Below are 13,245 nucleotides of genomic sequence, written 5' to 3' on the forward strand. Positions count from 1 at the left end.
TAATTTAAATATAATTTAAAATTATAATTTTAATATAATTTAAAATTTAAAATTAATATAATTTTAATATAATTTAAAATTAGAAAATTGAAATAAATGCTATGTCTGAAATTGGTAAAAGAGTAGAAATTAATCCAATAAAGTATATCATTTTAAAAGGAGATGGAGATATACCTCTTATACCTATACTAGTTAAATATTTACCTTTAATTTCAATAATGAAACTTGTATGTATAGAGTAGGACAAAGGACCTAGACCAAGATTCTGCTCCAATCATTAAAAAGGAAACAAGGCAGACTCTGTAGACAGAGCTGAAATGGTTTGATATGATGTGAAGTGAGAATGGCAGCAGATATGAGCATGTGCAAACACATGTGCAAGGTAAGATGCAAAAATGAAAACATACTTACATCAAGGTGGCAGGCTAATGATAAATTTTAAATAATTTATTACTGTTAAATGTCTTTAAGTTGTTGCAATATCTTTTAATTTAAAAAACATAGCTCATTAAAGAAAAAGAAAAATTCACTAAAATATATTTTTTTCTTACATACCTTAGTGGAGTAAATTTTTCTGATCATTCCTGTTAAAGTTTAAAGGTTAGAGGGTTATTGGAGAGGAGCTCTCTGCTAATAACTGCCAAGTTTGTCTTTCCCTACCCTCTTCACATGAGTTCTAAGTGTGACTCTTTAATGACCTGTTTGGTGTCACAACTGCTTCTCTTTGTATCTAAAACTATCAATAATTTGGCCTCAATTTACCTATGCAGGTTTAATTTTCCACTCAAGTCACATTAGTTTCCATATCATTTCTTAATTATGCTATACTTATTCTAGACAAGAATTTTCTTATTTCCCTTATGTCTCTAAATCCTACCATTTTCCAGGGCTGGTTCAAATCTGAGTTCTACCATAAAGCTTTCTCTGATCACTACAAGTTATATTCCTCATCCTTATTTTTCAGAACTCTGCAGAACAATGCTACTTATCTTTCATAAACAAATGCTTTGGTGTTCAGCTGTATTTTATCCAGAATTACTATTCAAGTGTTAATGGTAATATTTTGGAGAGTTCATATTCTAGCCCTTACAAAAAGAAGTTCCTCAGCCTCAAAGTATAATTCCACAAATTACATATAAATCATAAAGGGAAAATGTACCTCAATCATGGACATAACTTTAACCAAGAAATCAAACTTAATGTCATCAATACGGGATAAACTGCCATCACGTGCTTCCTAATGAGGATATAACATCACCTATGCAGTATTCCTATCAAACTATGTTTAACCTGAATATAAATATGAGGAAGCAATCAGGCAAATCCAAATTGAGGAACATCTATAAAACTGGCCTAGACTCTTCAAAAGTATCAACGTCATGAAAGATTTAAAAAGACTGGGGAATTGATGTAGATTAAAGAAAAGTAACGTCTCTTTGCAGTTGCACAATCTTTGCATCCTGGATTTTAAAAAAGATTGGATTGAAAAAACTGTAAGAATATTATTAGGACAACTGGAGAAATCTGAATATAGACTGCATATTAGATAATACTATCATAACAGTTTTAAATTTCCTGAATGTGATAATTAGACCGTGGTTTATATAAGAGAACATCCATGTGTGTTGAAATACTTAGAGGTGAATTGTCACAATATCTGCAACTCCTGAAACAAAACGTTAACTGGTAAATCTAGGGTACTCGAACTGTTCATGTAATTTTTCTGCAGCTTTGAAATTTTTAAAAATTCGTGTGTGCATACAAGCGTGTGTGCATGTATGTGTTGGATGGAGGTATAAAAAATTCTCGGCAAGGTGATTTGTTAGTAGGTGTTCAATATGTAGCTATTAAATGACTAAAAGAATAACACTGCCAGTTCTTGATAACATTGCTAGTTGCATTTAAGGACTTGATACTACACATTCCAATAAAGCCCTAGGAAAACGGCTACATTTGTTTCCTAAAAACCAATGGCACTTTCTCTTTTGTTAGCTCAGCTCTATGTACCTCCATAGCATTTGTATGTGCTAATCAGTGTTTATTTTCCTCATTTAACTAAATGATTTGGATAGGAAACTTTGGGTGACAACTTCATGGGAATTTTTCAGAACTAATTTGCTATTTGCAATAAAATGATAAAACATACATAATTTTAAATGCATTGTGCATGTTTGAAAAGTGGACTCAGAAAATGCTTGGCAAAGTGATTTCTAGTGACTCCTCCAGGAGAGGAGTGGGGGAGGAAAAATCCCTAAAACCTTCACCATATTACATACTTGTTCCTCCTCCGGGACTGGGGAGCACCAGAGAAGGATGTGGGGCTTCCATGCTTTTATGAAGTGTGGCCACTGCAATGATTTTTCTTTTATGTATGCATAGCTTTGTGACATCTTCATCTGCTTTAACATCTTCTGCAGTTCTCTGTTTCACAGCAGCTCCAGGATCAAAATTAAACACCTGGAAAAAGCACAGCCTTTGTTTAAAATATGTCTGTAAAAATATTAAGTAAAAAGATCCCCTTGTTAAAAAAAAGTTTTGCATAGATTAACCCATAAATCTGAATACAACTTTCTCAAGTTTTTAAATTTAAGAAAAGCAACTTTATATATAATGGAATAAATACTTCTGCTGAACTCATGGTTTTTAGTGGCAGGGTAAATAATAAGAATTATCCTAATTCTGAGATAGCCAAGATAAATATATGGAAAGGAATAGTATCTGATAATGTTCCCAATTTTAGATACTTCCTGATGTTATAACAGTACAAAAACAGATGAAGTACAGTTAAGAAACCCTAAAATCTGACATTGCTATATGCTAACTTTTTCTTTGGCTTTACTTTATTGCTATATTAATATGACCTTTTCACTGATTTAAAAAATCTACCAATCTATTTAAAAAAATATTTATTGTGTATATACTTATAAGCTGTTTCAAGTGCTTTTTTGTGAATGAGGTGACACAAATAAAAAAGAAAAACTTGTCTATTAATCGTTAGTTCTATGATTGGGACTATTATAGATACCCAGAAAACAATGACATGTTTCTATAGTAAATATTTTATCATTTAAAATGATTTTACTTTTTACCTTGCAAAGGAGTAAAGCAGTTTCACTTTTGGCTATGAGGGTTCAGCTTTGTAATTTAAGAAATATTTGTGGCAGATCTATCAACACCAGTACTAAAAATAACATTGCAGACTGAGCAGGAGGGAAAAAAATACTGCACTATTAAATAGTGAGCATGGGTATAGCTCTAATAAAACGGTGCAAAAGGGGTTTTGATGAAATATTTAATATGAATATAGGTTTGTCACCTTTGAAAATGACTCTTGGACTTGAACTATTTTCCACAATCTTTAAGCATTCCAAAATGCATGCAAAAGATATATAATTTAAGACTTTAAAATGTATAAATGATTGGAGAAGTAATATAAAAATGAAATGCCAAATGAGAAAAGCAAATATATGAAACACCTAAAAAATGAAAAATTGCTGATACATCTATTGCGAAATGGTTACCTTGGGAAGAATAAGAGGACATTCCAAGCCACACTTGCATGTTCCGTCAGTAAGCAGGTATGTTTTAACCTGCTCCAAGCAAGATAACAAAGACCCACTGGGACTGTGAAAATAGTTTAAAAAAACATCAGGAAATAATTCTGACTGCACATATTATATGAAAAACGGCATAATTTATAGTCTTACTGTCCTTCACAGGGTTTTTTCCTACGAAATATTGTCCTACTAAGGAAAAGCATTTTCTTTGTCAGTATTATGTTAGCTACCTTTAACACTATCACTCTTTCTTCTGACCAAAATATTTCTCAGAAAAATACAGATCTTCATAGAAAAATAAATAAAAGTATTTTGACAACCAAGAGTGGACTAAGGATGGGAAAAATGTATTCTTAAGAAAGAGCAGGTAAGAAAGGAACAAGAAAACTACATGAAAGTAATCATTATCATTTTAAACTAGAAGATCTACTTCTAAAGCTGTTTGAGGAAAAACTGAAATTTAGGAACACGTTGGAGGTCAAACCAGAAAGTCACTAAGTTTACAAAAATTCGAGCTAACAAGTTCTTCCCTTTAATCTTGGAGTCTAGAACCAAGCTGCCCCTGTGTAAAAACAGGCTTCTCTTTTTCCTCCCTCATTCATGTGTTTCTTTGAAGATAGATCAATGTGGCCCAGCTCAAATTCTACTGAAGATCCAAGCTGTACTTATAAGGATGGGGAACTCTTGAGGAGACAGGGTTTTAGGTGGCAGAAAGGTTCCTTGCAGGCCTTGCGGCTCGTTATGGGGTAGTGCTCTCAACATTACTACTCTTTGGGTCACAGAAGTTAGTATGATATGTGAATACTGATCAAATTTAAGTCTACAGATGAGGTACTAATTCTGATGACAGGATAAGTCTCTAGTGTTTATTTACAATGAGGATTAGTTTAAAATGGGCAATTTGCATTTTAGGACTTCTATTATTAAGGTACTGATTTTACAGCTTGTATGCATATTATGTCTTGAAAACTATTATATACTTTTTATTCAAGAATATCTTTTATTTATGACTATTTACCAAAACTTTCGCTTAAGCCATCTGATAAAGTTTAACCAGAAACGATATCTCCATTTCATAAACAAAGCTTTACATTACTGGGGGTAGACTATTCTGCTTCTACAAAAACACAGGTAGTAGTTTGGTGTCTATAAATAAACCAGCTTTAAAATGCAATTCGTATTTTACTTATGGACAATCATATAAGTGACTTACGCATGTAGAAAATCACAATTAAAATCCTCAACTTTGTTAACTCTCTCATTTATTTGGGCTAACAATTTTTTTCAGATGATATGCAAAGAATAATAATTCCCATATTACAGACTGGAGTTCCACCCTAGCGGTAGGGGCAGCAAGATGTTTTTGGAGGTCTGGTAATTTTGATAAAACAAAATCACTAGTTATGTGAAGAATCCATGAATTTTATGAAAAGAAACTGCCTAATGTGTTACAGTTAAAAAAAGTGTATGAATGAATCCTAGAGGCAGTTAATTGTAAAATTAAACTTGAAGACAAGAATTCCTGAATTCTATGAGTACTCTACTCTAGTCACTTTAAAAACACTTCCTCTCAATCAGTCAGTTGGGTTCTTTCCTTTAGTTGCAGCTCTTTAATTAACTTTTGGGAGTAATAATTAACATAAAAATAGTTACAAGTCTTATGGCATAGATAAAGCTTAGAAGATTGGAAGCAGGTGGGAAATTTAATGTGCAGCCTCAATGCCACCCTGAGGCAGGAGCAGCTGGAGACTAACCTAAAAATTATAAGCAAACTGCACATTGCAAAGGAAGCTATAGAAGGAGGGCTAGGCTCTTCTACATGTTCAAGTAGTAATTTAACCAGTTATATACAAACAAATCAAACCCATGCTGGCTGAATTTATTTGAAGGTGTCTTACCTTATCTGGCAAAGTTAGTTTCCAAAATAATCTTTAGTGTACAGATTTGGATTGGGAGAATTCAAACTCATACTAACAGATAGTAAAGTCTACTCAGACTTGGAAAAGTCATGAGCAAGATAACTGACAGATTCCCAGACTTAATTTGCTTTAACCTAACTCTCAGCAACCTGAAAAGCTGATTTATTTTTCATAGGGATAAAGATGAAGTAAAACAAAAACAAAACAAACAAAATCCCCCCAAAACTAAATTATCAAGATTTTTGGAGTTATTTGCTCTAAGCTGAATATATATTTGCTCCTTACAGACTAGGAAAACCATAAATATGAACATAACACTGATATCTTGCTATATTATTGATACATTGCTAACAAAGTATTTCTGGCAGTTTGTTAACAGCACTGACAATAGAAACACTTTGAGAAAGTTATTCCGTGTGTCCTCATCCATCTAAGCTACCATGGGGTGAGCTCCACATTCCCTGCTTTCTTATCCCTTCACCTCAATTAATATAGAGCAATAGCTTGAATATTACAGAAACAAAAAACACGTGTGCAAAAGAATTTCAATTGGTCATTAAGTTTACCTCAAGAAATACCTTTCACAAAACAAACCAAACAACCAACCAGCCAACCAACCAACCCAGGACAGAATCTGAACTGACAGTAGAGTTGTTATAGTATGAAATCATTTGGGTTTATATAATGGAAAATTCTTCATTTATATAAATACATCTTTGCACAAATGAGAATTCCGTTGAAGCTGAGATACAAATAACCACAATGAAAGTAACAACATTAATGTAATGATGCAATGTGATATTTTTTAAAAAGTTCTCTTTGTAATAGTTTTTCTTATTACATCACAAAGAAAGATTTATGGTATTCTAATCATATACTTACTGATAAACTACAAAGTAAGGAACTTAGGTGCCAATTGTTTAATAATAAGACTAAAACTTCTTGCCAACAGTTCAGTTACTTCATTCAAGTTGTTCAACATAATAAAGGCTGTCAAAATTTAAAAGAGCAGGCATTTATATGTAATTTGTATGATTTTTACTTGTGAGATGACTCCATCATGACTTATTCTTTTACTATTATATGCAGGGAATAGATTAAAAACTGCACAGAAAAAATAGGTAAATTATTTTTAGTTAATATCAGGCATTAAGAAACTAATAATTGAAACTGCCTATAGATAAAAACACTTAACCTTACATCAGAATAGCCAGCTGAAGCACTATGAAGGACACAATAATATTGTGAGGAGACATCGGGTCTGTTTTCAGTATTTTACATTCTCCTGTGAATGTAGTAATGATGCTCATGAGTTTCTTTTAGAAATCTTCCTATTTTTCTTTATCCTTGTTAGAGAGATAAGCAGGATGACATTTTATATAAACACAAATAATGCATAAAAATCCTCTCTTGTAACCTAAGGCAATTTACATCGCAAAACAGTACAGAATAAAAACACTTAAATATTTCCAGCATGAAGATCATTTATTCAAATTAATTTCAGGTGCTGTCCGTTATAATAGTTACACTCTCAGAGGAACAGACTGTACCTCCTTCAGCTGGGGACCACAAACTTGGAGGTAGCACAGGTAATGATAAGGGCTCACCTGACATAAAGCACTCCATTTTGATCCACACGACGCTGCCAACCCACAGGAACTTGTATAGCTGGAAGACCTCCATCCTTGTCCCCTCCGTCACACTCCTTGCCTCCATTCATTTTCTGTGTCTGCTTGGGACTCCCCAAAGATATCAGCAATAAGATGATATCCTTATATTACAGGGCATCATGGCCTTCAAAAATGGCCAACGCAGCACAGTTTTCCCCAGACTGTACAAAATGCATTGGGAAGCTTCGGCTCAGTTTGGAACCAAGTCCTTGAAATCTGCCATTGTAGAAAAAATCAGTTTCCCATTATAATCTACATTAAATAATCAATATTTAATTCCTAAGGATGGTCTACATGGGTAAAAACGAGTGCTTCTGACTAAGGAAAATCATATTCACCAATGCTGGTACCTGTCTGAAGTGGGGGAGGGGAGGAGTGTAAGTTTTTAGTTCAACATTTTGTCTTGAACCTTGATGTTGGACTAAAATAACCTCTATTGTTTAGAAACTGTTCTCATTTTTACAGTGTGAGTCAGTTAATATTTCCAGGTACTACCCGCCTTTATAGGCCACATTCTTTAAACTTTCTCTTCATCTTCCAATCTGAATCCAAGATGTTGCAGGTTGGTTCATCTGATGTTTTCATGTCTTCAAAATTCCAATAATGTAGCCTGAAACATATGTAAATATGTAAACACTACATTTAATAATGAAAAACTGAGAAGCTGCACACTGTTTTTCTTTTTTTTTAACATCTTTATTGGAATATAATTGCTTTACAATGTTGTGTTAGCTTCTGCTGTATAACAAAGTGAACCAGCTATAAGTATACATATATCCCCACATCTCCTCCCTCTTGCATCTCCCTCCCACTCTCCCTATCCCACCCCTCTAGGTGGTCACAAAGCACCGAGCTGATCTCCCTCTGCTATGTGGCTTCTTCCCACTAGCTATCTATTTTACATTTGGAAGTGTATATATGTCAATGCTACTCTCTCACTTCGTCCCAGCTTTCCCTTCCCCTCCCGGTGTCCTCAAGTCCATTCTCTATGTCTGCATCTTTATTCCTGTCCTGTCCCTAGGTTCATAAGAACCATTTTTGTTTGTTTGTTTTTAGATTCCATATATATGTGTTAGCATACGGTATTTGTTTTTTTCTTTCTGACTTAGTTCACTCTGTATGACAGACTCTAGGTCCATCCACCTCACTACAAATAGTTCAATTTTGTTTCTTTTTATGGCTGAGTAATATTCCATTGTATATATGTGCCACATCTTCTTTACCCATTCATCTGTCGATGGACACTTAGGTTGCTTCTACGTCTTGGTTATTGTAAATAGTGCTGCAATTAACATTGTGGTACATGTCTCTTTTTGAATTATGGTTTCCTCAGGGTATATGCCCAGTAATGGGATTGCTGGATCATATGGTAGTTCCATTTTTGTTTTTTTAAGGAACCTCCATACTGTTCTAAGCTGTACACTTTTAAAAATAGAATAAACTGGTAAGTGTACTAAACCACTCTTAAGTCCTCTGCTGTCAAAATCACATGTCAAACTCAACGTGTTTTCTTCTTCCAACTTGATCCACTTACTCCAGTTAAAACAATTTGGTTGCTCTTGCAACTTTCTAATTGCAAGATAGAGATAGACCCATAATTATGGCGTTACACATATACACACAGAATCTCCTTCTAACTGACAATAAAAACATATTTACGCACAACCTCCTTCTGACAATAAAAACATATTTATCACCTCTTAGAACCTGAAAACTAGAAAGTTGTGTGTTAATCCAATCACTTTTTTTTTTGGCCATGTGGCATGTAGGATCTTAGTTCCCCGACCAGGGATTGAACCCACATCCCCTGCATTGGGAGCAAGAAGTCTTAACCACTGGACTGCCAGGGAAGTTCCTCAAAAACTGTGTTAAATGACTTAAGATTCATATAATAATAGTAAAACTTTAAAAAGTTAAAATAAAAATTAATATTTTAGATTGTTTTAAATATATGTGCATGTATAACTCAATCAACACATAGTGTAAGTATACACAAAACTACTCAATCTGCATTCTTAAAAGTCTACATATTTAAGTTGGTCCCAAATCTATTTTTAGATCTCTTCATTGGGAAAGCAGGAGAATGCTTTATAGTAAAAGGCATCATGATTCAGGCATACACCTTATTGCAGCCTTGCTCTGAGGCAGATTAAAGGTGTTGTAATGAAGCAAATACTAATATAGCTGAAAGTCAGGAACCATGGGGATGGGTGTGGGAAACACTGGCAGGCAATGGGAAAACCAGCAAAAATTTATTGGGAAAAATGTGGGGTGTAAAGGATAGTGCCAAGTAGTACATTCTCAATGGTGACTCAAGGTGCTAATTTGCATTTCTGGGCCCACTCCACTGGGTCTATGCCTCTCAAAGAAATGACCTGCTTGCAGGCACAGCTTCCTATTTCTGTGTCCCATTCACTGACCCCTGCTGATCACATATGTGTTTTATTCATGTTTCATTTAACAGTTAATGAGTGGCTATTATGTACGAGGCACTATGCTACGTGCTGGATTACAAAGACGGTAAGACACCAGTTTATCCAAAGCCCCAGGAAATATTTGTGTTTGGCACTAAAGAGGTGCTGAGGGACTTCCCTGGCAGTCCAGTGGTTAAGACTCTGCACTTCCACTGCAGGGGGTGAGAGTTTGATCCCTGGTCAGGGAAGTAAGATCCTGCAGGCTGTGTGGCAAAAAAAAAAAAAAAAAAAAAGCTGCTGAGTGGGGTAGAATAGAAAGGAAAGAGGCAGGGAGTGGGACGAGAAAGGATGGAGAGAGCAAGGAAGGGACAGTTCCTGTCCTCAAGAAGTTTCCAGACTAGTGGAGTTCCTGGTGCTAGTGAAAGATGTGACAGAGATAAGAATTTTGTGTGATCCTGGACTCCCAGTTTGGCCAAATAGCAACAGACCCCAATGAGTGAAACTTTTTTTTTACAGTCCTTTTTCATGCTCATTTTACTACCTTGCTTTTTCCTAAAGAAACCTCTTCCGTGGTCTGTGGTCTTTAGATTGGACCACCTCTCATCTTCCTCACTTTCAAGCTTTCTTTTAGATGCCTATTTCTTTCTTTTTTTTTTTTTGTCTGCCTGCTCTTGCGTGTGACTCCAACTTCCCCAAGACTGACTGGCTCACTCCATTAAGTAATTTGTAGATCTGCCAGATAATAACATTGGATTCATTTCTGCCAAATGTCTCCCTCATATTTCAATAATCAAAAATACAAATATCTGACGGCTGGGTTTTGCTTAGACCAGCGGTTCTCAAAGCATGGTCCTGCGACAAGCATCATTATTGTTACTAACATCTGGGAACATGTCAGAAATACAATTCACAGGACTGACCCCATACTTTCTAAATTAGAAACTCTGGGGGCAGTCTGTTTTTTAACAAGCCCTCTAGGTGATTCTAATGCATGCTCAAGCTTGAGATCCACTGGCTTAGACTAATGCCCCTGCTTTCCATCCCCGGACATGACCTGTTTTACATTTCTACACCATGCAGGCAGCCAGCCTACTACTTCCTTTTGTTCCTGGGAGGTTCATCCTTTTTTTGGCTGATAGATCACCATTCTAGAGGCAGCTCAGTTGTAAGCGCCTTAGGAACCCCTCACGCAGCTGAGGTCCAGTAACTATACAGTTATCATCTATTTATCTCTAAGAGGCATTGATTTCCTCAACATTCATTTTGTAAATTTGGAAAATTCAGAGATGTTTGAGATGAAAACTAAAATTGAACTGTAATCTCACTGTTGAATCATAACCACTGCAAACATGGATGACTTTCTTTCAGTCATTGTTTCTGGAAATTTCTAAAAGCACACATTAAAAAAAAGCATTTAATCTAATAAACAATGAACCACTACTCCAAATTCACAATGTAAGCATTTTGTCACTTTTGCTTATTTAAAAAAACAAAACACTTTAAAAATATAACAGATGAAGTTAAATACTACCCCTCACCCCCATCCAATTTCTCTTTTTCATCCCATTCACCTCCCCTCTGGCTTAAAGGCAACTAACATCCTTATTTTGGTCTGTATCTTTCCAGGCTATGTTTTTTTTTTTTAAATAAATTGATTTATTTGATTTATTTATTTTTGGCTGCGTTGGGTCTCCGGTGCCACGTGCCGGCTTTCTCTAGTTGCGGCAAGTGGGGGCTACTCTTCCTTGCGGTGCGTGCGCTTCTCATTGCGGTGGCTTCTCTTGTTGCGGAGCACGGGCTCTAGGCATGCGGGCTTTAGTAGTTGCAGCATGTGGGCTCAGTAGCTGCGGCTCGCGGGCTCTAGAGTGCAGGCTCAGTAGTTGTGGCGCATGGGCTTAGTTGCTCCGTGGCGTGTGGGATCTTCCCGGACCAGGGCTCGAACCCGTGTCCCCTACATTGACAGGCGGATTCTTAACAACTGCGCCACCAGGAAAGCCCGAGGCTATGTTTTTATATGTTTATTCCTTATGTATATATGTAAACAATATTTGGTTTTGTTATATGTATTTTAAAGTTTTTACATAAATACTACTATACATATATACCATTCTGCAACTTGCTTTTTAAAATTCAACATTGCTTTGAGTGCTATCTCTGTTGAGATACATAGATCTATCTCTGTTGCAGATATATAGATCCAATTTGTTAATTTTAAACATTTGAATGGTATTCTAACATATGACTTTACGATTATTCATCTATTGGTATATCAATCATATTAATGTTGGGTTGTAGGGTCTGCACGTTTAAACTTTAGAGGCACTGCCAAATTGCTCTCTAAAGTAGCTAAACTAATTCCATTTTTTTCTATGTATAATAGTGCCTTCTTTCCTTTAAATATTGAATTATTACCACTTTATACTTTATTTTCACCTTGAGCATTTTACTATGGCATTAAGTATTTTTCCAAAATATGACTTTTAATTGCTTAGAATTTTCTTGGACAGAGGTTTATAATTTATTTACTTACTTCCCTTTTGTGGACATAGATTTTCTCCTAAATTTTCACAATTACTAATAAATCTGAGGTAAATATCTCTGTACATAAATATATGGCCATTTTGATAATTCACTTAGAAGCATTTGCTAAAATAGAATTGCGTAATTTTAGGGCCTTTGATAAATCTCCTAAAGCGCCAAGAGGGTAGTTTTAGGAAAACATTTCAGGACATGCTTCTCAAACTTTTGAAATCCATGCATGCCCTCTTTTGCTGAATATTAAAATCTATTCTATTTGCCTCCGAGATTCTGATAAGTTTATCTTCTATATAGACCAATCATTCAAGATTTAGTCAAGTTTTATTTTTATAGTTTTATGATGAAAACACCAGTTTCTCCTCTTTTCCAAATTTAACATAAAAACTACATATCCACAACATTTTCCCTTCACTCCTTCCCCAAAGATTCCATTATGACCCACCCTGTTTATATGGCTTGGTTCAAGCCCAGTAGACACAGGTTAAAACAGAAAAGATATTGTAATATGAAAGGCACCTCCATCTCATTAATACTAAGGATCAGGGATAGATATTATACTTAGAACATAATTTAAATTTATTTCACAAACATTTCTGGTAGCAATAATAAAATTCACAAAGGTGTGTGTGTGTGTGTGTGTGTGTGTGTGTGTGTGTGTGTGTGTATGTTCTGAGAATATCTGCCACCATTCTACCAACAATTTCATTTTCCAACCACCTTTCAATATGCAAATTAGTCTATGAGAGTCGACTTTTGGTGAACTGAATTTTAGTGACCTGATTCACTTCTTTGCATTGGCTTCATTCAGAATTCAAATTAAATGTCACCTCCTCAACGAGATCACACTGTAAATCCTAGGTATTCTCTGAAACTTTGTTAATTCACTGATACCTCTTATTACCCGATTTTTTTCTTATCATTTTTTGTTTGTTTATTGCCTATCTCTCCCCACAGGAATGTAAACTCCTCACAGCAGGGACTTGTTTCTCTAGGTTCCTCCAGTAGTCCCACTTCCTGGTATAGTACCCCTGGCCTACAGGAGGTGCTTAAATACTTGATGAAGACTAGTTACAAGTTACTACAATGACTACATTCTAGTTAGCCAATACAGTTTCATATTTTGATTTTTACCACGTAGGCCTGTAAA

General features: G+C 35.2%; 1 protein-coding gene across 2 annotated transcripts in view; it reads right to left on the minus strand.

The window, feature by feature from the left end:
• MBD5 (methyl-CpG binding domain protein 5) overlaps window positions 1-13,245 on the minus strand; it is a 404,162-nt gene that overhangs the window by 49,235 nt on the left and 341,682 nt on the right. The window contains exons 10-12 of one of the 2 annotated variants that reach the window (XM_027131635.1): window positions 7,084-7,756; window positions 3,522-3,624; window positions 2,277-2,457 (exon numbers count right to left, since the gene is read on the minus strand). In XM_027131635.1, the coding sequence (XP_026987436.1) occupies window positions 2,277-2,457; window positions 3,522-3,624; window positions 7,084-7,196 (397 nt within the window). In that variant the 5' untranslated portion in view covers window positions 7,197-7,756. Of the gene's footprint in view, window positions 1-2,276; window positions 2,458-3,521; window positions 3,625-7,083; window positions 7,757-13,245 lie in introns of those variants that run through there. The other variant, XM_027131637.1, reaches the window with a different exon arrangement.

The sequence above is a fragment of the Aethalodelphis obliquidens genome, unplaced genomic scaffold (assembly GCF_003676395.1).
Source record: "Aethalodelphis obliquidens isolate GAN/ISIS:26980383/991018 unplaced genomic scaffold, ASM367639v1 scaffold2, whole genome shotgun sequence".
NCBI classification, from domain to species: domain Eukaryota; kingdom Metazoa; phylum Chordata; class Mammalia; order Artiodactyla; family Delphinidae; genus Aethalodelphis; species Aethalodelphis obliquidens.